Below are 27,748 nucleotides of genomic sequence, written 5' to 3' on the forward strand. Positions count from 1 at the left end.
TGTAGCATGACCGGACGAGGCCCCGCCCCCTGCTCGTGAAGAAGACTAGCAGCCTAGGTGAAACAGTCTACCTCAGACGGATACATCAGGTCACCCAGCTCTGCACCCCTCGTCAGGTAAAAGCTAGCTTTATTACACTTTTAAGACTAGAGTAAATCCCTTTGGTGTCGTGTTTGAACTGTAAAGATACAATTAAGTCGTATTTGTTCAGAAATATGCTCCCATACTGATTTATAGATAGTTTATAGTTCAAACCATCAGAGATACCAAAGTGACCTTATTTCCTCCAGGGTTGCTCGTGCTGACGGCTGATTTTCTGTAATAACAAAATATATTTTTAGCACGAGGACAAAGCTAACGTTAAAACACTAACATGAATCCTTTGGGAGATACTCTTGACTTTGGCTTAGATAAAACAGCACATTTTAACATGCTGTCTGTCAGTTTTGTTTCCTGCAGTGTACTATGTTTTGGTGTTTTATTTTTTATTTTTTTTGGAATCACTAATGGACATAACGGCTAAAGCCATTTTAAGTAGGCTATATCTTTATCATCTTTTCATCTATACCCCTTGAATTCTTGGTTCCCTAAATGAGTTAATAATGACTAAGCAATAAAACGTTTCAGCTGCCTGAAGAACCGAAAGGTAACTAAATAATTAGAGCTTTATAGAAACAAACGAAAAAATTATTCAAGGGACTCTTTTCCCCACTGAGTGAAGAGCATGGATACAAGTTGAAATTTTGAGTCTGTACTTTGTTTGTAATTTAATTACTTTAACTTTAATTAAAATTCAAATGGACTCTATGTAGTAATTTAATTTATCATGTCAAGAATTCAGTCAATACAAAGTATAGTTCTATCCTGCAAAGTAGAAATAAAAAAAAGCTTATGTATGTAACATCTAATATTGGTGCATACATTTACAGCAGATATTATTGGAAGGCCTTTTTAAGGCCAGGGTTATCCAATGAGCCAACCTTTGTCCTGTCAGAGAATCAGCCACTAATCTGTTCCCACAGCAGACCTGGGCAGAGAAGATGAACTAACCGCTGCTTTTTACCTCTCTAATCCTCTGCCTTTTGGAATCTTATGTAAGTGATAGGTATTAATGGGCTAATGCGCTGGGTAAACAGCGGGGACTGACCTCAGTCATGGACATGCACCTGTTTATGTAAGCAGAACATGAGTGAGGTGGGGTGACATCTTAAAGGGTTGGGTCAGGGACTTACAGTAGGACCCCCTCCCCCCTTCCTCAGGTATATCTGAGCAGGGCTGTAGCAAGGATTTTAGAAATACCGAGGTCATTATTATTAGACTTATGAATGTTTGCATCTAATTAGGAAATTGTTTAACTACAAATGTCCAACAAGTTCTCATACCTAAAAAATGAAGAAGGTAATTTGTGAGTGTCTTCCAAAACAATCCGTATTACTGTTCCCAAAATAACTCATGTGAGTGTTTTCGGATTTGCCAGCCCTATGGTGGGACGCACCCTGCTATATCAGGTGTTAAAGAATATTTGGATACTTCTAAAAGTACGGAAGAGGATTAGGGCCACATGTTAAAAAAATAAAAATAATTTGAGTTCTGAGTTTGATGTCAGAATTCTGAGATTAAAGTCAGAATTATAATTTTAATCTCAGAATTCTGACTTTTTTATTTCCCTTTTATTTTTTTACTTAAAATGTTTAGACTTTTAAAAATAAGTCAGAATTCTGACTGTAGTCTCAGAATTCTGACTTAAAACTCAGAACTCAAATTCAATTTTCAAATGTGGCCCAAATCCTCTTCCGTATGAAAGGTATAAATAAAGTACATAAAAGTAACTCAACTGACTCAGTTATATGTTAAACTCATACAAAAATTCACAGAATGAGAGTGCTAAATGTTAGCTTAGCCCTTTTATATGTAAGGGACAGAGACATGTCAAAGTGGGTGCACAGTACTCAAGAGTGCAAGAATTTTGTTGAGAAGAGACACATATTTATGTGATACTGATCAAATTAAAATCATTCTGGGTTTTTAAATCCACACTGGCGGCCTGCCAATCTCAACTTGATGCATGAGGATGTCTCAGTGTTTTTAAACCCATAAGAAATGTAAATAATTGATGTCATCTGTGCTTCAGGAGTCTACGGCAACGTCAGAGCCAAGATGGGGCGGAAGGAGATCATCTGCAGCTGGAAGAAAAGCACCAGTAATATCAAGGAAGTGTTTGACTTCATAGGAAAAATGGGATCGTAAGTACTGCTGTTGAAAGTAAAATCAGACGAGAGAAAGAAATGGCGATTGTTCTGTGTGTAAGAAGAGAACGACTAGTCTGGCATACAAGAGCCAGTTAATTCAATTCAATTGTTTTTATAGTATCAAATCATAACAAAAGTTATCTCAAGACACTTAACAGATAGAGTAGGTCTAGACCCGATTTTAATCTTTCACGATACATGGGGGCCGACTGAATTTTTATGGCAATTTTCATACATTGCGATTCTAGAAGTGTTGTGTATTGTGTATTGTATTGTAAAGTGTCTCGAGATAACTCTGTTATGATTTGATACTATAAATAAAATTGAATTGAATTATTGTGAAAAAACTAAAACAAAAGTTGAATAATACATTTCTAGAGACAATATATCATGAGACATTTCTAAAAACTAATTGTTTTCTAAAAAGAATGCACATCACATGTCAGTCAGTCTGACATTTATTTCATTTATAAAGTACATAACATGGATTTTCTTCTTTCGCTCTGTTTCGCTGGAAACGGATATGATGTAGTCGCCGTCGACTGTACTGTACAAACTGAAAATATTTAGGTAAATCATTGGTAAAAATAAATAAATAAAAAACACTGTATCTGGGGAAAAGAATCGATTTTAAAAATTGTCGCAAAAAATAATTGATTTCACCCCTTAACCCTAGAGGATATGGTTTATAACTGTGCAGAGTAGTAGAAGTGCAACATGCTCTTATTTGATGGAAGTTTTCCATTTGTAACACGTTGTGTAAATAGTGCTCTGATCATTTCGGATATAGGACTCATATGTTCTACTCATAGAATGTATAAAACATGGACGTAGACTCCGTGAATGCCACACATAGTATTCTGAGGAGTCATTGTGAAGCTCAGTGGGTGGCTCCGGCCATCACCAACTTGGCAGTGTCGGACTCCGCCTAGTCTCACATTGCCAGACCTTCCTCCTCTGGTTTATTGGCAATTTCTTCAAACCAATCACAATCGTCATGGCCTGATGGAGCCACGGTGCCGCTGCAAAATATTCTAGGGAAGGAACTTGTTTTGGTGGAACATGTGTACGTTCAATAGTTGTTTTAGTCGTGCAACAGAAAACTCAGATTGGACAGATAGTCTAGCTAGCTGTCTGGATTTACCCTGCAGAGATCTGAGGAGCAGTTAACCATAGTCCTCATAAATCCACCGGAGATTAGAACGCCAACACAAAGAAAAAGGAAGGAAACGGACATGTGGCCGAAATGAGGGACATCCGGCGGAATTTCCGGCGACACCGGAGCAATTCCGGAAATTAAACATCGTCAACATAGACTAGACTCTGCCTAACTCCTGGCCAGGGCCGGCCGTAGACTTTTGGGGTCCTTTGAGCACCTAGCCACCCCCCGTTTCCGCTGTCGTCCCGTTAGAGTGAAGCAGAGTGGCTGCCGCTGGCTGATTATATTTTTTTTTATGTTTCATAAACGGTTTACATAATTGGTTTTCCTTCTTGAATGATGAATAGATTGCCGCTGGCGTTAAGAGTTATTTCCTCTCAGGCGTTTGGCATAACAACTTGTTGCATGACTGCCACCAACTGTGGCATCAGGTGTGTGAAAACATGGAGGCCACCATAACAAAGATTTGCTGCTGTTTTTTTATGCGAGCACCTACTTGACTTGAATTGGTGTACTTGTTACTATAGCACACAACTTTTATAACTAATTTAAGTTACTGTGTTGAAACCAACCACCAGACCACGCTGATGTAAACAGTTTCGAATGGTCTGACTCTCACCTCCCTTAAATGTTAGTTAGTGGAAAATCACTCACATTATTGAAACTGTGAAGATGAAAATCTGTCATTTCTGTATTGCTGTTTGATGCTAGTGTTTTTACTCTCAGTGTGTTCTGAGTGACGGTGTGTGTTGTCTCAGTAAGGGTTGTTCAAAGGTTTTCACTGCACTGAGCCTGTTTTGAGACGTGTGTGAATGAGTTTTGCAGGTGATGTGAACTGTTTAGCTCAGGTGACTGTTGGTAATGCAGACTGTAGTTAGGGTTTTGCACATGTGGCTTCAGTTGTGACCACTGTCGTTTAGCAATCGGAAAGAACTGTAAGATACACTAGCTGATTTTGCTTTAGCTCAGTTGGTAAAGTTAACAGTAACAGTTGGTATGGTAACCGAGTTTCATTACTACTTATTTCTGTGTTCTATCTATGTGTCAAAGTCAATTTACCAGTTATGACAGGAAGGGTCCAACAAAAGACACTATCCAGTTATGGAAGATAAATAGTAATTTGCTGGAGTGCAATTAAATAATTGCAACAAAATAATCCAAACTTTGCATCCACTTTAGATTAGCAAGTGCCTAAAACTTGCAAAAACACTGGTATGGTCTTTGAAATAAATTTGGTAAGTGGTCAAGAAGACAACTGTATTTCTCTCCTGTCCTGCTCAGATAGAGTTATTTGCTTTATCTGCATTATTTCCAGAAATGTAGTGAGACCAGGTTTCCTTCTGTCAGTACAATGACCTGTAACAAATGGTTGCTAAGGTAACTGTAGGTATTGCTTACTAAGAGCTTTCAAAGCTGCTTAAAGCCCTCCGTCAGCGAATGAGTTAAGCGCGCGCGTGTGTGTGTGTGGTGTGCTTGAGCATTATGTCAGAACAGCGGTGTGGGAACATCCTAGCACCACTTCATTATAGGCTTTAGAGTCTAACTGACTGTATTTGTGGATGAGTGTACTGAAGCTATATGAAGGGATGTGGTGTAAGCAGGTGTGTGTTTGTGGCCCGTAATGAACCTGAGTGTGACACCCCTGGTTTAGACTGATTTTTGACGGCAGTCTTCATCGGAGATGTGCTTCAAGAGGTTCAAGTTATGTGGTTCTTTAATTGAAGGTTGGTAGGTATTGACATCAGGCCTATGCTGTTCTACCTGACTGACAACACACACACAAAGCACTGAACTTGCTGCGATCACAGCTAGCATCCAATCTAAAGGACGCGTCGTGGCAACAAGTACTAGCAAATCACAGCACAGTAGGGCGGGACTTTTCCGGAAAACTGGTGGGGGAAAAATATTGCCCCCTAGGAGGAGGTGCGTGCCTTCACGGCCCCTAGAAGTCAGGTGTGTTACTTACCTTTTTCTGCCAAAGAAGCACACAAGCAACTTGTGTCAACTAAGTAACGGCAGTTTCCCTTCATCCAGAGCGGGAAAATCTATATTTTGTTTAAACGTTTAGGAGACGGTATGAATTTAGGAACACATTTTTCACTAAAACAAACTGTCACTAGGAACACAAAAGAGGTTTATGTTCTCAGATTTCTTCCAGAGGATATATTATATAACAATGTTTCATATGGTTTTATATAGTGTCAGAAACCAGCTCACTAACTATTAACAAAAAACATGAGATGTGGTGAGTAAATAGTATCAGTGGTGAGCGGAGTGGATGAATGAGGAGCGTATGGATGTATGAAAACTGCAACAAACTTTTGTTGCAGTTTCCATACATCCATATGCAAAATGAACCCAAAACCAGGGTGGTATTTCAGAAAGCAGGTTTAGTGAAAACTCTGAGTTTGTTAACCCTGAGATGAAGGAAACTCTGGGTTTTTCGTTTCAGAAAGAGAGGTAACTTCACCTCAGAGTCTGTTACTATGGTAACTGAGCCTATGAACCTAACCTGGTCGCCAGCAGGTTTTCTTCTCTCAGTCTCCTCCCTCTGACACAGCGCTCTCTCATTTCCTCATTCATTCATTCAGTCTGTATCAGGCGCATTTTAGCGCAGTTTGTTATCGGCATGAATAAAGAAAAATTATGTTGGTTTATTAACCATGTTAGGCAGACTATAAAACATTTTATTTCTCAAAACATGGCATTTCCTTTTGTCGACGATCCCGTTGATGAAGAAGCTGTTTTACTTCGCAGGGTGTTATATGTCGGGAGAGGATATTGAAACCCCGACATTTAAATTTTTAGATAACTTCCTATTTGAGTGGTATCGTTTTTCTTCCCAGTCTATCAGTTATGTACCCTAGGCTACCTAACCTTATCCGTCCTCATATCACTAACGCCACCCATCTATGCTCTTACATCCCAGCAGATTATTTGTGTCGCATTACATTTTTTTGCAAACGGCATTTGTCTTCACAACATTGGTGATGCGGAGCATTTTAGTAAAGCCACTGTAGCAAAGCGCCGTCAGAAGAGTGTGACTCGATCGCAAACGTGTTTTAAACGTTTTTAAAAGGAGTTCCACAGTATTGCAGGTGAATGATGTAAACCCTTTGAAATAAAAGTTTATGGATTATAATTCTGTTAATGATGGTGCTGCAGCCTCAGAATGGGATTAGTAGGCGTAGCACTTTTTCGTCCGCAGTGTTGCACCTAAATGAAATAGATTATAGGTTAAATACCATTTCATCAGTAATATTAGGCTATACTTATGATTAAATATGATATACACTACATTGGAATATACGCATTTACTCTAGCAGCAATCTTCTCCCACGCAAATTCTCTCTCTTTTGCAGAAGCCCACATCTGGGTTAGACTCACAGCCTAATTTACCAACACTAGCGCAGTTTGCGCTGCGTCTGTTTATGCGAGTTCGGTAACAGCGCACGCTATGCTTCCACATTTTGCGTAGTATTTATCAACCCTGACACCCATCAGGCAATCAGCGTCTTTCTCCGCCCACTATACCGTAAATTGCGCTGTAGCAAAGCGGTACTTGTGCTATGATATGGCTGAGTGCAGACTGCGATATTCCCACTGCTGATGCTTTGTTTGAAATGATCCTGATGCCAATATTTGTAATGTAGCGAGGAGTTTAACAACTGCTGGAATGGAATGTGAACGCTGAGTGGGAGATTCAGTTTCATCTTTGATTTCTTCCAGTAACTCTAATATTGCATGGCTGCTTGATCTGTAATGCTAAATTAAGTTGTGTTCACTGACAAAGTGTGATTCTTGTGTTAAAAATATTTTCAGCCTCGCCTGGAAACAGGCGCAAACGGCTTGATAAATCTAGCCCTCAGAGTTTGTTAAACCTTCTACCTGAAATACCAACCAGGAGATGTTGAGTCTAGGAGAGAGACCAACACAATGAGACATTGCATGTAGATAAAGCCTTGGATTGAGGCCTACCCAGGTGTCAGCCTATTAGCTAATTAACCCTCCCGAACTGCCAGCTCATGCAGGAAGGCCAGTGAAGCCAACAGCAGGCAGAAAAGGGAGGGGTCGGAACAAGCTTCTCCAACAGGCCAACTTCCACTTTATGTAATGTCAATCAGAGAATATATATACTGTATTTTTAAAGGGGTGATAGAATGCAAAACCGATTTTACCCTGTCATAGTTGAATAACGACAGTTCGGTGGGTAAATAGGACATACATAGAAGCTCAAAGTCCCACTGACACCCCTTTACTATGAAAATCTCATATTTTGAAACTGCCGCTGAAAACGGGTGAATCCCAACAAAGCTGAGTTGCTTACGCAAGCATCTCAAAATCCGGAACCTTAAGAGAACAGTCACGCCCCAATATTTACATAGGCTACACAACTGACCTGAGATCAGGTAGTCTTCTGAATCTAGCTAGGTCACGCAGATCTCTGCTATTCCATTACAAAATTCACTTCTGAAACTTTTTTATGCGAGAAATCAACCATATAAAGCTCAAATATGGGCCGCTTTACGAAAAAGGATGGCTAATTGCAAATTTTCTCCGACTGTGTGTCGGAGTTTAGTGCAGGTGTTGGTGCTGCCTGGGTTGCTACATCGCCACCCTGACCGGCGTGTCAGCGAGCTTAGTTACCCGCAATCTTTTACCGCAGCCCGCAGGTTCCAGTAAATCTTATAATGGGTATGTGTGTTGAGTTATTTAAACAAACAATCGGGGAAATAAAGCCTCTTGTCCGCGAGTCTCATTGATAGAGCCGCGGTGAGATGGAGTCCATCAATGAGAGCTAGCTAGCCTCCTCCTAACTCTGACATTCACAAAAATACATTCAATTGATATCCGAAATCGGACAAGTGTTAGCTAAGCTTTGTAAGACCTTGAGGAACCTGTAATATTCATGCCGTGACGAAATTAAAACTGTAAATATACTTTAGTTATGCGAAAGTGAGCAAGCTGCGATATTTCCCCATTGTAATGAATGGGACATATAGCAAGCAGCTGCTCGTCCTACAAAGACGCCTTGCGTTCATAAAAATGCCTTAAAATCAAATCCGACACAACGGTTAGCTTTATAAGACATTGGGGAATGATGTAATATAAGTGGCGTGACGAAATTCAAACTGTAAATATAATTTAGTTATGGCGACAGTGTAGCTGTAGTGCAGTATCCACAAAGGGTGACTTTGCCCTGGGTATGGAGCCCAGCAGGCTGCCGCTTTCTCGTCAGACTGTGTGGAGCTCCTAAAGTCCGACACGTCTTACCAAATTTGCAATTAGCCATCAAATTTTGTAAAACGGCCCATATTTCAGCTTTATATAGTTGATTTCTCGCTTAAAAAAGTCTCAGAAGTGAATTTGGTAATGAAACATTGCAGTGTCTGGAATATGAGATTCTGTCGCTTCTCTAATGTATGTGTATTGGGGATTCGCTCAACCAATCAGCGCGCGTCTCTAATATGTGCGTATGGCAAGTCGCTCAACCAATCAGCGCGCAGCTCATCTAAATATTTATGACCATACCATATTTGGAAGAAAAGCTCTTGTTACAAATAGGGCCAAAACACAGGGATGCATAAGGGCCAATAAAATATCAACCAGGCCATTTTCAGCCCAACCAATGTTACATACCCCATTAGGAGACCATAAGGAACAGTGTGAAATACCCTATATAATCATTCTGTCACCCCTTTAAGTAATGCAGCTTAATATTTCCTTCACACCAAACACACTACAAGAAAGACTATTTAGCTATTTTTTACCTAGTCTATATCCACAACGTTCCACTTTTGAGATTGCTCTCGTTCTGCTGGATATTCCGCTGGATGTCTCTTTTCGGCTGGATGGATGTTACCTTCCTCTTTATGTGTTGTAATTCTATTCTTATTAACTATGGTTAACTGCTCCTCAGATCTCTGCAGGATAAATCCAGACAGCTATCTGGACTATCTGTCCAATGTGAGTTTTCTGTTGCACGACTAAAACAACCTTTGAACGTACACGTGTTCCACCAAAACAAGTTGCTTCCCGAGACTATTTTGCAGAGGCACCGTGGCTCCGTCCGGCGCTTAGCAACACCCTTGACGATTGTGATTGGCTTAAAGAAATGCCAATAAACCAGAGCAAGTTTTTCTGTCATCCCGGAATGCTGTGTGGACTAGCCAGACCTTCCTCCGCAGCTCTGTGGAGGAAGGAGGGTCTGGCAATGCAAGACTAGTTTTTACCTGACAAAATACAATACGTTAAAGAAGATTGATTAGCATGTACGAAATAGAACTTTGTCTAACACTTTCAAATCTTGTTTAAAACAAATAAAACCTTACAGAAGTGATGCATCTTACAGTACTTCTGGTTACCCTAAAGCAGGGGTGTCACGCTCAACTTCACTACGGGCCACACTGGAAAGTGAGAATCACATCAAGGGCCAGACATGTTGAGTTTATTGCTTTTGTTTCATGGAAAAAGTCAAATATCTTTGACTGTATTATTGCCTATATTATTGTCTCATATAGTCTCACTTAGAGTTTACAGTTTGGTCGACAAAAATGTCGAAGACGTTGCCTAAAACAATTGGAAAAGCGTCGAAAAAAGCGACAAAAACATAAAAAGTGACAAAAACTAGGCGGACCAAAATTTATTGTGAACCTAAATTGATATGGGGGCCGGATCAAAATTTGCGAGGGACCGGTGTTGGCCCACGGGCCTTGAGTTTGACACATGTGCCCTAAAGCGACCAATCTAATGCCTTTGCACTTTTGGGGTCACATCATCTTTGCATTTTGGGGTCACATCAGAGGTCCACAGTTGTTTCAGGGGCTTTTTAATAGTAGACCCATCTAGACTGGATTTTTGTTTTGTTGAGAAGTATGGTAGTATTTGCAGAATACTACCATATTTAGTTACTTAGTAGTCAAGTCATCCTTGAAACATTCATGTCTCTGTGTTGAAGTAAAGGAATATTGAACCAGAACAGAAACTATTGCCTTGGCCTGTATAGATGGATGAAGAAATACAAACAACATATAGTTGTGTCCTCTATTTTTCGATATTATGTTTGAGCGTTTCCACAGACCAATTTCCATTCATTAACTCTGTCATTACTGTTTTTTTTGCAGAGGGTCATTTTCAGAGGTTTTTATGGTGCGAGAGAAGAAAACAGGACAACTGTACGCTATGAAATGTCTGAGGAAGAAACACCTTGCTCATAGCAACCTTGAAAATGAAATCAATATACTGAGAAGGTAAACACACACACACACACACACACACACACACACACACACACACACACACACACACACACACACACACACACACACAGGTGATTTCCATTGTGTTCTAGCCAACAGAGAGCAGAGCAGCAGCAGTTTTCTGCCATATGAAGTCAACATTGACTTACTCTTTAATTGTATTGGATTATACGTGTAGCACCTTCTTACCTTTACAACAACCTGTTCTGATTGAGAAGTTTACCAGGGCCGAGGATAACAGCCAGCATCCGCAACACCGTAAGCCTGTTACAACTGCCACTGAGTGACGCCTCAACCTATTTCTTACTATTTCAGGATACAGCATGAGAACGTAGTGGGACTGGAGGATTTCTATGAGAGTCGGACACACTATTACCTGGTCATGCAGCTGTAAGTGGACTCATTATTATCACATTATCACATTTTATTATTACTATTACTATTGAGTGTAATGCAATCTTACAATAACAACAACCATATACAGTAAGTGTGCTTCTTTTATATAAGAGTGCATTTAGAAGTCTTTGTTTTTTTTTTCTTCTTAAATTTACCTTCAAGTCACTGTAAAGTTAGAAACATTATTAAAAAAATCCACTGACAGAATCACACAGCTTTATATTGTACATCTGCGTCTTTTCTATAATGGCAATAAACCACTTAACATACAGTTTTCCCCATTTGTTTCCCCTGTAGCTTTAAGCCTGGAATAATCATCTTATTCTACACTGCCTGACTGAGTTTAATACGTTCTGTATGAATGTGTATGAATATGATTGTTCCAGCTCTTCGTTGAAGCTACAGTATATGAGGTTTAGGGCCCTATCTTGCACCTATCTTTGCTAGTTTAAGACTGATGCAGTTGTCAATTTCCCGTCCAGCGGGCTGGTCTTACAGGGAGGTGTGTTCAGGTGCATTCTTGGCGTATTGCTATGTTGAGGCAGCAGAAAGTGATCGCGCCATTGACCAACTGAAAACCTGGTCTAAAGTCAAATAGCGCAGCATTTCATTGTTATTTTAACAGCGCATTAGTAAAATGTACAAATATTACAATGTAAAATACTATTATGATATGAACTGCTCACGCGCTTTCACTTCACGCACAAGCAGATCAGTTTCTTCTCCTGAGAATCTCTCCTTCCTGCTCAGCAAATCCACCATCATAATAGCAATGCGCCAAGGTACAAACATGCCTGACTTTTAAAGGGAATCGGAGATGACACTCATGACGACACTAAGTACAACCCCTTTGAACCATGCGCCTGCCGCAGAGACCCTTTTTTCCACCCTTAAAGGTCCCATGGCATGAAAATTTCCCTTTATGAGGTTTTTTAACATTAATATGCATTATGGTCCCCCAGTGGCTAGAAATGGCGATAGGTGTAAACCGAGCCCTGGGTATCCTGCTCTGCCTTTGAGAAAATGAAAGCTCAGATGGGCTGATCTGGAATCTTCTCCTTATGATGTCATAAGGAGCAAGGTTATCTCCCCTTTCTCTGCTTTGCCCGCCCAGAGAATTTGGCCCACCCAGAGAGAGACATCATGGCTTTCAAACGAGCAAAGTGGCAGTTGGTCAAGGCCACACCCCCACCCTCCACATTGCCCCCCCCCTCTCTCCTCCTCAATAGCTACAAACACAGAAATGGCACATTCTAAGGAAAGCTCATTGTGGGACTGGCTCTAGTGGCTGTAATTCTGCACCAAGGCTGAATTTCGGGAAAGAGACTTCAGATACAGTATTAGGGGACCACTAAGGTCTATATAAAAGATACTTTAGATACAGTATTAGGGGACCACTAAGGTCTATATGAAAGCATCCAAAGAGCACCATGTCATGGGACCTTTAAACTAGCAAAAGTGGATTTGTACACGCCCACATTGTTGTTCAGCAGAACTCTTTGTTCAAGTAGTTAGCCAAATTGGTTAAAGAAGGCAACAAGATCCCAGAGAAAGATAGAAACAAACATTGATGATTTTCTTTGTGTGTGTGTGTGTGTGTGTGCATGCGTGCAGGGTGTCAGGCGGGGAGCTGTTTGATCGCATTTTAGACAAGGGGGTGTACACCGAGAAGGACGCCAGCACAGTGATCCAACAGGTGCTGCAGGCTGTCAGTTACCTGCACAAGAACAGCATTGTACACAGGGACCTTAAAGTAAGACACACACAGACACACACACACACACACACACACACACACACACACACACACACACACACACACACACACACACACACACACACACACAAATGATCACATGACCAAATTACCAAAACAAATTGTAGTAAAAGAAGTTTAAGCTGATTTTTTGTGATTTTTTTTCTGAAGTAGTGTATGCTTTAATTAAATTACACTTTAGGTTTAAATAATAAACAATCATATAATTAAATGTACATTCTTTTCTCCCTTCTTTTACTTTGTACCATTCTCTCTCTTTCTCTCTCTGTCTCTGAGCAGCCTGAGAATCTGCTGTACTATAATACAGATGAGAATGCTAAGATCATGGTCAGTGACTTTGGTCTGTCTAAGACAGTGGAGCATGGTATGATGTCCACAGCCTGCGGTACACCAGGATATGTTGGTGAGTTATTGGGGACGGGCCTATAACTGATATACTGTACAATTGTACATTTAAATAACACAACTGAGAAGGATGTAAATTACAATCCACTGTTGTGTAAGTGGTGTACCTGTGGTGATGACAAAAAGAAAATGAATCCAGAAAACTAAAAGGAATCATTGAAGTTACATTATACAGTCCATCCATGCATCTATCTTCATCCACTTATCCGGGGTCGGGTCGCGGAGGCTGTAGCTCAACATACAGCGCGCATGCTAATTAAATAGTTGAAAAGGACAAGATTTTACAGACCAGTCATCCATCGATTTTCTTGTTGCGTATCTGGGTTCGAGTCACAGTGGCAGCATGCTAAGTAAGGTAGTCCAGACATCCCTATACCCAGCAAGGTTTTCCAGCTCCTCCTTAGGGGGGGGGAGTTCCAAGTCAGATAAGATATATAATCTCTCCAGCGTGCTCTGGGTCATCCCTGGGGTCTCTTACCAGTAGAATCTGATTTCTTCTAGATCTCTCCCTCCGGTCCCCCTTTAACCACCCTGGTCTCCAGTCGTCCATGGCCCATATGCTTATAATCAGAGGGAATTTATCATACTATGTTCAAATGTATCAAATGTATTAGCAGCTGAAAGGTACAGATTGTCATAATGACACATTGAAGGTGTTTGATTGTTGTATTTAAACTGTATATGAATGTCAGTGGGAGTTGTTGTAGTTGAAATGTTTAATAATATCATATGTGATATAAACATCTGCCATCAAGTGAAGAGATTAAGATATTCAAGACTAAATTACGGGATCATAGTAATCATCATAGGAATTGTGTTTGACATTTTCACAGTGTAATCTATTACGTTCTGCAGCTGGCAGGTATAGGCAGGGGTGTTTGTAGAGACATTTTAAACTCCAACAACAACACAGATGAACTTTGATGATCCTCTATCACAATAATAGAAACTTAAATACTCGAGGACATCCATGGTAAAAGTAATCAGTTTTGAACTTCTTGCTCATCGTACCTGCATTACTATTGTGTGTCATTGTACAGCGCCTGAGGTGTTGGCCCAGAAACCCTACAGCAAAGCAGTGGACTGCTGGTCCATTGGAGTTATCACTTACATCCTGTGAGTACATTTCTGTCCTCTAACATTAACATAGCACAATACATGACTGTTAGTCATTACAGACTGGTGAACTGAGAGGGTGGATTACTTCTGGAGCTATTTATCCCACTATAAGCTTACATTTGAAAGTCTACTTTTAATAATAACCAAAATGTCAGAACCCTGAGGTTATGCAGTAAATACTGGGGGGGGGGGGGTTGAAAATGGTATGTATCGTGATTTTTTTGCAGCGATTTAAAAAATTCTTTTACCCAGAATCTATATTTTTTATTTCCATTTTATTTTGTTATTTTAATTTTATGTTTTTTTTAATTTTTCTTTTTTCTGACTGACTGACTGACATGCATTATTCAACTTTTGTTTTTGTTAAAGGAAAAGAAAATCGCAATACTCAAGACTATCTAATTGCAATAAATGAAAATCGCAATACAAATCCAATCGGCGCCCATGTATGGTGAAAGAATCGAATCAGGACAAAAGCATATGGTCCCAGCACTAGTACATACATCAACGTTTCTTTGTTGTTCTTTGTCATCATTTTTCCATCAGTTTGATATAACCAGAGTCATAGCAAATAAAAAAATATGTTTCAAAACGTAGATGTAAGGGATTTACAACGGGATTAGCTGAGTTAGCTCCTTGTCTCTGTGTTGCAGGCTCTGCGGCTACCCTCCATTCTTTGAAAAGAACGAGACGCGTCTGTTTTCAAAGATCATGAGAGCGGAGTACGCCTTCCATTCACCTTTCTGGGACGACATCTCTGAGTCAGGTATGAAAACAGCAGAAAACATTTCACATCTCAGTCACATTTTCTCTTTTGGAATTGTATTCATTCGTATGCATTGCTTTGATGCTAATCCAAATGACTGTGATTTAGTCTAGGACCTGAGCCAGACTCAACGTGGCTATAATCAATATTTTTATAATAACTAAATCAAATGACAATGTTAAAACGTCAACAGAGAATGATTAGCTCAATCTGCAGTTTTACAGAACTTTATGGGGAGTTTCAGCTCATTCTACATCTGTCTGGCCTGCAACGTTACTCTTCTGGTTCACTTGCATAGTTTAATTTTGGGACGCAGCATGCAGCTGTTTTCAGCTGATAGACACAGTTAGAACTTAGCTGATGAACAAAGTGGAAAATTTAGCAGTTAAAGAACCAGATGTTCCCCTAAAATAGTGCATATAGTTTTAGCATAAGTTTTCTGTTTGTTCTGTTACTTTGTTGCACATTTTTATTTATTATTTTAAAAGTTCCATGAAATTGCATGCACTGTTGCACTATTGAAAAGGGTGTGTTGGAAGCAAGAAGTGTCATGTTATTGTACAGGATGACATCAGCATGCATCTAGTCTCGCATTGCCTGACCTTCCTCCACAGCGCTGTGGAGGAAGGTGACTTGCCTCCAAAGACTTTAATCCAGCTGTGGTTGTTTAAGGAAATGTGACAAATATAGTGTCATTACTATGATCAACCTCAGTGTTAGCTAAGTGTGGATCAGGATGTATATATATATATATATATATATATATATATATATATATATATATATATATATATCTCCTTAGAGCTTAACCTAATATAGACAGCACACCTACCCACATCATACTTACATCATCCTCATCTAAAGTGGCTTGTCCTGTTCGGATTAGGTCAGATATAAATACCGTAGTTAGAAAATGGGCAAGGACAGTTCTCACTTGCCTGATTATCTGCTGGCATTTAGAGACATGTCAAACGTCCTCTAAAAAAAAGGACTGAATTCGTTCTGTGAATGACAGACTGAACAAAAAAACAGTAAAAAACAGAATGAAAATGCAAAAAACAACAAAAAAGGAAATTTAGAGCATTTGTGGATTGTGAACATACTGTACTGATGGAGAGGAGATGTCAAAGGGCTGATAGATATTTTAAAACCATTACATTGCAGTTTTTACTTTCCCTTCTTGTTTTATTTTTAGTTGTGTAGCTGAAGCATCAACATAGTGCTGCCACCCACTGTTACATTACTCCGCTTCACCAGAAAGGCTAAAACATATAGTACAGGCCAAAAGTTTGGACACACCTTCTCATTCAATGTGTTTCCTTTTTATTTTCATGACTATTTACATTGTAGATTCTCACTGAAGGCATCAAAACTATGAATGAACACATGTGGAATTATGTCCTTAACAAAAAAGTGTGAAATAGCTGAAAACATGTCTTACATTTTAGATTCTTCAAAGTAGCCACCCTTTGCTTTTTTTATCAATAAGGGAAAAAAATCCACTAATTAACCCTGACAAAGCACGCCTGTGAAGTGAAAACCATTTCAGGTGACTATCTCATGAAGCTCATTGAGAGAACACCAAGGGTTTGCAGCGTTATCAAAAAAAGCAAAGGGTGGCTACTTTGAGGAATCTAAAATATAAGACATGTTTTCAGTTATTTCACACTTTTTTGTTAAGTATATTATTCCATATGTGTTCATTCATAGTTTAGATGCCTTCAGTGAGAATCTAAAATGTAAATAGTCATGAAAATAAAGAAACACATTGAATGAGAAGGTGTGTCCAAACTTTTGGCCTGTACTGTCCAAATGGGCAGAAACACAGGGACAGTGCAAACAAATGAACATGTAAAAGTCAATGCCATGTTCAAAGACGGGCCAGAGGGCAAAGGTCCTGTTGTCTTTTCTTACTAAGATGATCAATCTGAGCATTGTATTGTGGTACATGTCTTGACTTGAAGAACTTTAAACTGCAGAAAAATGTGAGAAAAAAATATTTTTAACAGGGGGTCATCTCATCCTCAATATATATATATATATATATATTTATATATATATATATAATGGTCACGGAAAGGACACTTTTTAACATTATGTAACAAATTCTCCTTTATACCTGCTGTTATCCAAGGCTCAATGTCCCTTAAACACACAAGCATGGACTTTTCTGTAAATGGGCTTCAGTCTGCACAGACCAGCACTTTACTTTGCACTTTACATGTCTGTGTTCTTTTTTCAAAGTTGTTAAAGGGGTGATAGAATGATTATATAGGGTATTTTACACTGTTCCTTAAAGTGATGGTTCGGAGTAATTCACCCTAGGGTCCTTTGCACCATGACCTCGAGCCAAACACCCCCCCAGAAGCTTTTTTCACCTGGGTCTAACATTGGGAGAGTTAGCGTAGAGTAGCGTTATCAGCTGAATAGCTTAGCGCAGGGGCTAATGGACCCACGTTTGTATCTCGTAAGTTACCCCACTAATAATTCCCGAAATGATACCAAACGTCTACAAGTAGTACAAATAGGTTATGCTCTCATAAAACGATGGATTGGAAAGTTTGTAAGTACACCAGCAGTTTATGTAAATAACACTTGCCTGCTTGCTTCTGCTCTCTGCTGTTGTTGTTGCTGCTGCTGTAAGACGAGTGCTTAGGGCCGTCTACAAATTACAACACCGAAAAGAAATGCAACAAAAATATTTTTTAATTTAACTTTTTTTTTTAAGTAAGTGCTGTAGTATAACTAGCAGGAGACAAGTAATAATTGAGGTAAGTTTGGAGACATTACCTTATTTAATCATTAAATTAATAAATATTTTTGTTGTATCTCTTTTCGGTGTAGTAATTTGTAGACGGCCCTAAGCACTCGTCTAACTGCAGGTAGCAGCAGCAGCATCAGTAGCAGCAACAGAGAGCTGAAGAGAGCAGGCAAGTGTTCATAAACTTCTGGTGTACTTACAAACTTTCCAATCCATCGTTTTATGAGAGCATAACCTATTTGTACTACTTGTAGACGTTTGGTATCATTTCGGGCATTATTAGTGGGGTAACTTACAAGATACAAACGTGGGTCCATTAGCCCCTGCGCTAAGCTATTCAGCTGATAACGCTACTCTAGCTAACTCTCCCAATGTTCGAGCCAGGTGAAAAAAGCTTCTGGGGGGGTGTTTGGCTCGAGGTCATGGTGCAAAGGACCCTAGGGTGAATTACTCCGAACCATCACTTTAAGGTCTCCTAATAGGGTATGTAACATTGGTTGGGCTGAAAATTGCCCGAATGCTATTTTATTAGGCCCTTAACTACCCTGTGAATATGGCTCTATTTGGAACAAGAGCTTTTCTTCCAAATATGATATGGTCATGAATATTCAGAATGAGCTACGTGCTGATTGGTTTGAGCAAACTACATAGAGATGGGAGACTCGACAGCAGGTCTCATATTTCAGACACTGCAAAGTTATACATTGTTTATCGGGCTATTTCCTTATTAAATTCACTTCTGATACTTTTTTTTAGCAAGAAATCAACTATATAAAGCTCAAATATGGGCCGTTTTACGAAAATTGATGGCCAATTGCAAATTTGGTAAGACTGTGTGTCGGAGTTCAGCGGCCGGTGCTACCTGTGTTGCTGCCTCGCCGCCCGGCCTGCCTTCCTTCACAGACCCCGGCCTGCTATGAGGTACTTGGAGCTCCGTCACGGCAGCCCACAGCACTCCATACCCGCGCAAAGTCATTGTTTTTTTGCGCTAATGGACAACCAAATGCTGCTGCGCTGACAGAGCTCCAGGGCCTGCAACTCCCCTCTTACTGCTAGTTATGTGAGCGAGAGCGCGGTCAGCGAGCTTGTTACGCAATCTCTTACCACAGTTCCAGTTAATCTTTTAATGTGTGTAATTATAATGTGTTGAGTTATTTAAACAAATGATTGGGGAAATAAACGCCGCTTGTCCGTGAGTCTCATTGCTAGAGCCTGCGGCTGGATGTAGCCCGTGATTTGTAGCTACAGATCACGGATAGTTAGCTTCATTTTCGGCGTAATTCGACTATATTTACAGTTAGAATTTTGTCACGCCACGTATACAACATCTAGCTAAATGTCTTATAAAGCTAACAAGGGTGTCCGATTTGAAGTTAATGAATATTTGTGAATTTCAGAGGAATTCTAAGAGGAGGCTGGCTAGCTCTCATACATCCAGCCGCAGGCTCTATCGATGAGACTACAGGACAAGCAGCGTTTATTTCCCCAATCGTTTGTTTAAATAACTCAACACATTACAATTACACACATTAAAAAATTAACTGGAACTTTGGTAAGAGATTGCTGCCGTAACAAGCTCGCTGACCACGCTCTCACTCACATACAACGGGCATTTAGCTAGCAGGAAGAGAGGAGTTGCAGGCCCTGGAGCTCTCTCAGAGCAGCGGCGTTTGGTTGTCCTTTAGCCCAACAGACGGTGACTTTGCGCGGGTATGGAGTGCTGTGGGCTGCCAGCCGTGACGGAGCTCCAAGTACCTCATAGCAGGCCGGGTTCTGTGAAGGAAGGCAGGCCAGGCGGCGAGGCAACAACACAGGCAGCACCGGCCACTGAACTCCGACACACAGTCGGACAAAATTTGCAATTAGCCATCCATTTTCGTAAAGCGGCCCATATTTGAGCTTTACATAGTTGATTTCTCGCATAAAAAAGTTTCAGAAGTAAATTTTGTAATGGAATAGCAGAGATCTGCGCGACCTAGATTCAGAAGACTACTTGATCTCAGGTCAGTTGTGTAGCCTATGTAAATGTTGGGGCGTGACCGTTCTCTTAATACACTCATGGGCGTGACAAAGTTACAGGTCTTGGGAGGTTGACGTCAACTTCCAGCTTTGTTGAGATTCGCCCGTTTTCAGCGGCAGTTTCAAAATATGAGATTTTCATAGTAAAGGGGTGTCAATGGGATTTTGAGCTTCTATGTATGTCCTATTTACCCACCGAACTGTCGTTATTCAATTATGACAGGGTAAAATCAGTTTTGCATTCTATCACCCCTTTAAGGTAGACAGATAAAACAAAGGTATGTACAGTGCAGGAAGAGGCAGAAACCCCAATGGGCTCCTAATATTATAAAGAACACACAATTATACAGAAAATAATACGACTACATTCAATTAAAGCTCATATTATGCTCAAAAATATTTATAATCAATAATATACTACACATTGCTGCAGCTCCTCTTTTCACCCTGTGTGTTGAGCTCTCCGTTCTAGCTACCGAGTGAGGCATCACACTTCTGTTCCATCTTTGTTGGGAGTCGCACATGCGCACTAGCTAGGTAAGGACTACTAGCCAGTCAGAAGAAGAGTATGAGGGCGTGCCACGCCAGCAGCTAGGCGAGCATTATAACGTGTGTTACAAAGTGACGCATGTTTGTCTCCGAAGTAAAGGCTGGACTACAATAGAGCTGTTGGGAGCAGTTTGTGAACAGTGTTTTCTGTTGGACATGGTAAGTCCCTTTTGGGGTGGACTTTGGGCTTTTTTCACTTTGTAAACCTATAACATGCACAAAAAATATATATAACACAATAAAGGAAAGGGAAAAAGCCCAAAAGCATAATATGAGCACTTTAAAGCCCACAACACATGGAAATTGGCCGTTGGACAGTCTGGCGAGGTCAGTGACTCAAATCTGTTCGGTGTGTCCCATGCTGTCGTCAGTCTGGGGGGCTGTTGGCTTTCATTTTGGCCGACCTGACATGTTCAGTCGGCGGCAGGGCAGTCGGGACTCACCCGGAAATGGCGAGCAGAATGAGCGTAACTAGAGTCTCTCAAAATATATATGAGATCGTATTCTGAACGGCTGCCATGACAGTCTGGCTTTGAATTTCTGGAGAAAACAAACCCAAGTGATGTGTTTGTCCAATCAGCTGCCAGTTTTCATTTTTTGGGCAACAATACAGATTAGCGCCGCCTGCTGTTATGGAGGCGTATTACGTCTCTTTGGTGTGTTCTGTGGCACATTTTGGACCGACACGGGGAGACTGATCATTTCGACTGGCTTTTCTGTTGACGGTCGGCCGTCTGGTCGGTGTGTCCTGGCTTTAACACACACACACACGCCGGCTTGACGCACACACCAGCGCACAAGTATAAACATCAGACCACTTACGTAGGCTACGGTGAAAGCTCCGAACTTCCTGTCGAAAGCATACTGTTTGTGTTTAATCCAGAGTCTGACTTTTAATTTAAAAAAACATTGTGGCAGTGTGTTTTTCTTCTGAAAACATCATTGCCTGCCTATTGACATTGACTGATACACTGCCCTCTGGTGGGCAGAAGATACAGTATACAACTTAAGTTTGATACAAATAAAGGTCTTATTGAAGGCATTTAATGGTCAAAATATTATTAATAAATATTTGAATATATTTGAATATTAACATTAATAAACAAACAAACTTTTTTGGGCAAAAGTCAAAGCCCTAAGGTGTGTTATTGTATGCTTGCAGCAGATCAGAGTAATGCATTCTAATTAGAAACTAACCGATGGCCATGCCATGTCTCAACAGCCAAAGACTTCATCAGGAATATGATGGAGAAAAACCCCACCAAACGCTTCCTCACCGAGCAGGCACTCAGACACCCATGGTAAGTACACACACACAAACACACACAAACACACACAAACACACACACACACACACACACACACACACACACACACACACACACACACACACACACACACACACACACACACACACACACACACACACACACAAACTAATGCCAGTGACTTGATTGCAGGATTGCTGGAAATGCAGCTAAAGATCTGGACATTTATCAGTCTGTCTGTGAACAGATGGAGAGGAACTTTGCCAAATCCAAATGGAAGGTATGTGCACTGCTGTTGTTTCATGGATTACTTTATATTGCAACTACATTTGCTTTTGTTAGTTACGGGCAACCAACATTAGCTGAGCTAACCATGCAAGATACCAACAAATAGTGTATCTAGCCATATTTTAGCTAAATATAATCATTTGGAACATACTGAGCAGATTGACAAACAATGGTGAAGTGGGTTAAGAAGTTTTTATGGATATTCTAATAGTATTCTAATATATTTTTTACACTATGACAACTTTTCACCATCCATTCATAATTACATTGTAATGTAAATGTAAATTAGAATTGACCACAGCTGTTCTTCTCTATAAGGGAAAAAACTCCTTGTGTTTTATTAGCCACCTTCAAAGCCTACGGGGAAAGTATTTTATACTAAAAAAGACTACTTAGTCTTTTTTACAAAGTTACTTAGTTGATCTAGGGCAAAATGGTTTGGAAGCTAAAACTTCAAATACAATGTCAAGTGTTAACACGTACTGTACTTTAAGTGTTGCCAAATGCTGTAAACTGTAAAAACACTTTGAATATAAGTAAATTATTATTGGCACAGTCAGTTATATAAAGTCAACTGAGACATGTTTAAGACAGGCTGTCCTTACGAATTCAGACAGATGTGTCATGCCCTACAGGCAGTAGCAGTATAACCCTCTCTCTTTGTGTGGGTATTTCCAACAGAAAGCCTTCAACGCAGCTTCAGTAGTCCACCACATGAAGAAACAGCAGTTATCCCTCACTGAACCCTCTCCCATGCCCAATATCATAGTACAGTCCACCTTCCAGTATGACCAGGAGGTGCTGGGACCCTGTCAAGATGAGGCTGATGCCCTCGACCCAAATGGGAATCCCGTTCTTGTGGCCAATCATCTGTCCTGCAGTAATCCTGAGTCGGACAGAGGTCTCTGTCCACCACTGAGAGCCAGTGAAAATGAACCTGGCAGTGCTCTAGCTGTTGAAAAATCAACAGAGGTCAATAATTTTCTTTCAGAGATCAATGCTCCTTTCAAGCCGTCCAAGAGGTGAGAGCTGCTAGAAAACCATGCATGCCAGATTTACTAGAAATATAAGAAAAAAAGTTGATAGAATATTGTGGTAATTAAGGAATGGATGAATATAGCTACAAATTGGCAGTAAAGTAAATTGGCAAAGAGATCTCTACTATTTTAATAATAAAGCCAATTTGACTCTCCCATGAGAGTACATCATCCGATGGCACCCCTGAACATGTTGTCAAATTAACTTTCCAAATTCTAAGAAGTTAAAAAATATCAAATTAGATTATCTTTAAGTAAAACTTATTTTAAACTATTTTCAGATATGTGTTTACTTTGGACATACTATAATGTAACATTTAAATTTATATTATGATGAAATGATTAGATTAACATTATCTGCAGAAAGTATTGGCAATATTGCATCAGTTGCATATGTGAGATCATTTATGTAAATTAGAAATAGCTGCGGTCCATGAATAGAGCCTTAAGGTACCCCACAAGGGATTATACTGTATCTGTTTCAGAGGTAAGCTATTGGTCCTGAAAGTATTTTAATAAATATTTCAAGAGTATTTATTATTTTCACATTATTTGTATTTACATTAAATGCAGTGGATAATATACTTATAGTTTGAGTAATAATTGTCATAGAGATTGAATATTTTTATTAGAACTGTATTGACAAAGTATATATTATTATTGTTCAAATGCTTAAAAAGTCTATTTATATCTTGAGATTGGTGCAACTAGTTGTTTGTTGCGCATTTCTCTGGGTGAATCTATAATCCTGGCTGTGTGATGTGTTGCAGCCTGGACGCTGTGTCTCAGAGGAAGGACCAGACAGTTCAGAGTGGAGTGTGTTCTGTCATGTGATTGGCTGGCTAACCTGAGTTGAATCTCATGCAGGTAAAAAGTAATCTCTCTTAGTCGGAATTTAGATCTTGACTAAACAAATTTCTGACTCAAAAAATCCTGTAATTGATACATTATTTTATTTTTTTTATCTTTTTTTAGTTTGTCTCTTGAGTTGACGGCACTCAGCAGCATCCCTCTGGATATAAAGGTGTTTAGACATCTGCTGCTCGGCTTTGTCATGTCTGCTGTTGTTCTCTGCTGCAGAACGTATGTTCCATTGACGGAGACACACAGTGCATCTGCACTATAAAAAACACTTTAACTGTTTATATTTAAATAACACTGCATTAAAACAGACACAAGCAGGAATTCTGTGTCTTGTGTTATGCTGATGACATTTATTCTCTTAAAACTATTATCATGTATTGTATATTACTGTCAACATGTTACTAAATTCCATTAAAATGCATTTGTTTTGAATAGTGACATATGCAATGTGAAAGCTAATGCTGGCTCCTCACTAGAGTGTAATTAGACAGATTTGGGGTCTGATTTGCCCCTCTCGACACAGTGTTCCCGTTTTCCTATAGTGTGAGGGGTTTACAGACACTCTTAATGTTACCGACTGGATTGGAGTCTCCCCGCTCCTGTAGTGTGAGAGGAACAGCGGTGGAATATTGAGCAGGAACCCGCAAAAGCCAATGACAGCGAGCTGATTGGGAAGCATCACTAAACGGAGGTTGCATACTTGTGCAGAACAGAAACATGGCAGCCAACAGCGAGAATAGGACTTTTGTCTCCCCAGCCAGATGGACAGCAGAAAAGCTTGTGGAAGCTTGTGGAAATATGGCAACAGTACTGTATGAGTGCTTGTTTGATGTTGTCCTTTTTTTCCAACCATCTGACGACGACAGTCCGCCTCCATGTTTTTTTTCCCTTCTTCTGAAGTCACGTATGATCACGCGAGATTTTTTGAGATCCCAAGTCCCTGATTGCCACTCTGAAACAGTTTAGTTTAAACACCAAGTGTGTGATCCTGACTGAATCATCGGGTGTGTTAATTCTTACCATTAAAATATTTATTATCGGTTAAATCTGACATTTAAATCGGTTAAGAAAAAATATCCTCTAGTGTGCACCTGGCATTAATAATAATTTTTTTGAGTTGTGTGGCTGGACTTTGAATTCCAATGGCTTATACGTTTTTATAAAGCTGATAAGCTTTTTAAGACTCTGAAACTTCAGAGTTGTGTCATTTGTATGCTTTGTATGTCTTTTTATATGTACTGTTGAACACTATAACAACATATTGGAATGTACCTTCAGCTGTAGTGTTTGGACTGGACCTTGCAGGCAGATTTTTAGACATGTATTACTATTTTTCCATTTATGCAGGATTACATTGGTGGACTATACATCCACTTTACACAAAGATGGTTCTTTGTATTTATGAGATTAAACTTTATTTTGAGGTGGAGTCATTGACACACAGCAATGTGCTGTGTTTTCTATGATATTTACATAAGCTGTACTCTTCCAAGTGCCACGAGATGGTGTAAAGATGCTGCCAACACTAGTGATGTCATGAAGCATTCTGAATTCACAAATGTAGCGACATACATGTTTTTTTTTCTTTTTGCATTTTTTTCTCAAGCAAGTAGGAACCAGTCTCTTGTGATGAATGCATAGCTACAGTGTCATGACATGTTGGCCTCTTCCATGAAGCTTAAAGACATACATCAAAGTATTAACACTTTTTTATTTAAATATTGTGGATTCTGCACAAACAAAAGATGCAAAACAGAAAATAAATAATGTAACATTCACCCTTTTTAAAGTTCTGCAGCACAGTCGTATGTTCACAGTGGAAGGTATTGCTGCTGAAAAATAAAGCTTTGTGTTAAAGCTTTGTGTGGCTCCTTGCTAGAAGTCACAATCTGTGCTTTTTTTTCTAGATTCAATGCTAAATGATGAACATGATATTGACGAACTCATATCAAAATGTTTCTGCCCAAATATTGAAATGTATTTATATACTGTGATAATATTGATACTTTCAAAAGGTATTTGCACATGTGGATGTAAATGGAACCATTAAAGTAACCCCCCACTACAATGACACTGTTATTCACTAGTCTTTAATATTCAATATATATATATACTTATTAATGGAAAATTGATAGTTAAACTTTAGTTCATAGTTATTTTACTGTTATTCATGTTTACTAATTATTAATAATGCTATAATTTGTTATTTGAACAGTTTTGTTGCACACTATCATATTTTATGTTATAATTTGTTAAAGATCACCAAATGATCTGTAAACCTTTAAGAAATTGTTTGTAAACTGTCAAACATCATTTGGATGGTTATTATAAAGTTGCAAGTTAATAGTTAATAAATACTCTGTAAAGCATCTATACCCATTTTTAGATAGATATTTTTAGTGCACAAATAATTAAAAATTCATCTCTTTTATAGATCACCAACAGAGATTTCATGGGGCCAAATTATTGTTACTTGATGCTTTATAAACCACTTATTAATCATTAAATAATTATTATAAGCATTAGTTGTAACTTTATAATAGTACAAATACAAATGTTTATAGATGGTTTACAAAACAATCATTAACCATTGACTAAGTTATTTATCATAGCCTAAATTTATGAACAGATTATTTTATATTAAACTAAACTAATGATGAAATAACATTTAAAACATTACTAACATAAGTAAACATTACAAAGCATCATTTCATTGTTAAAAGTAAAATAACTATTAAGTTTAATTAACTGTCAATTTACCATTTATTAATGATTGGTTAGTGTTACTAAGAGTAGTCATTGACGTCCCTCTTCTACCTCATTTAACCCTAGATAATGACTTCCTACATTTCCCACAATTATTTGACAACTGCCAGAAGAGAGGTGCAATGTTATAGAGAAGAGTTACAGCAGCGCTCCAGAGTAGGGCTGATAATTGTTTTCAAATCGAAATCGCGATTTGAAAGAATGCCATTTGCTAATCATGAAGACCGCCATGAATCCAATGAGAATATTTAGTTGAATGTTTGGTGTAACATTTAACATTTAAATGCTGTAATACAACTGAAGCATATCAGAAATTTGGGTTTACAGAAAAGTAAAATTTTTTTTATTGGAATTGTTTCATCATTATTATTATAACTTTAGCTTTTGTGATAACTGTTCTGTGTTTGACTGTTCAATGTTCCATGCTTATTAGAAGAAAAACACTTATTGCTGGCAGTTTATATCCATGTTCTCATCCTTAAGAATATAGAGCAGTTTTGATGGTGTTTCACGTTATAATGCTTTATAGCATGTTTTATCTGTTAATATTGAACATTAGCTATACTTTAAAAAAATTAATAATTCGCAAAATGAATCGTAATCTCAATATCTGGCAGAAAAATCCCAGTTCAGCCCTACTCCAGAGTTAGGGAGTACTTCCCCTTTAGTAAAGTGACAGTGAGTAGAAGGTGTGAATGGTGTGGAAGGCTGCTGGCGTGGGGGCTTTCAGCCCTGGCAGGTGCTGAGGTCCTGGGCTTTGTTTTGAAGTTTTCCCAAAATGTCTTTAAGCTTAGCATCGAGTCCTTCAAGCTGTTTTGACTTCGCTAAGATCTCGTCCTGCAGCCCGTTGAGGGAATCTGCTTTACCTGAAAATAAAATGAAAGGACAGGGAGTTACCTCGCATCTAATAAACTCTAATAAACCCCCACAGGACCAGAGCTCCATCTGGTGACACATAGGTCTCCTCTGTGTGTTTTTATTTTATTTTTGCAGATCTGGGGGTTTTAATGACCTTTGTCCACTGACGAACATTTTTTTTGAATTTTGTCTTTTAACCAAGAAAAAG

At 39.2% G+C, this 27,748-nt stretch overlaps 2 protein-coding genes across 3 annotated transcripts in view; one reads left to right on the top strand and one right to left on the bottom strand.

Annotated features, from left to right (window-relative positions):
* On the top strand, positions 1 to 25,987 carry camk1ga (calcium/calmodulin-dependent protein kinase IGa). Its single transcript, XM_039796899.1, has 13 exons — positions 1 to 116; positions 2,132 to 2,243; positions 10,533 to 10,658; positions 10,983 to 11,057; positions 12,678 to 12,816; positions 13,120 to 13,243; positions 14,286 to 14,361; positions 15,018 to 15,130; positions 21,682 to 21,760; positions 21,920 to 22,007; positions 22,697 to 23,037; positions 23,823 to 23,919; positions 24,028 to 25,987. Exons 2-12 carry the CDS (start codon positions 2,158 to 2,160, stop codon positions 23,884 to 23,886), a joined length of 1,311 nt encoding a protein of 436 aa, XP_039652833.1. The 5' UTR covers positions 1 to 116; positions 2,132 to 2,157; the 3' UTR covers positions 23,887 to 23,919; positions 24,028 to 25,987.
* LOC120556965 (laminin subunit beta-3-like) overlaps positions 25,616 to 27,748 on the bottom strand; it is a 30,182-nt gene continuing 28,049 nt past the window's right edge. For both annotated transcript variants that reach the window (XM_039796892.1, XM_039796893.1), the window contains one exon: positions 25,616 to 27,548. In XM_039796892.1, coding sequence (XP_039652826.1) covers positions 27,409 to 27,548 — 140 coding nt within the window. In that variant the 3' untranslated portion in view covers positions 25,616 to 27,408. The remainder of the gene's footprint in view (positions 27,549 to 27,748) is intronic.

The sequence above is a fragment of the Perca fluviatilis genome, chromosome 4 (genome assembly GCF_010015445.1).
Source record: "Perca fluviatilis chromosome 4, GENO_Pfluv_1.0, whole genome shotgun sequence".
Lineage (NCBI taxonomy): Eukaryota > Metazoa > Chordata > Actinopteri > Perciformes > Percidae > Perca > Perca fluviatilis.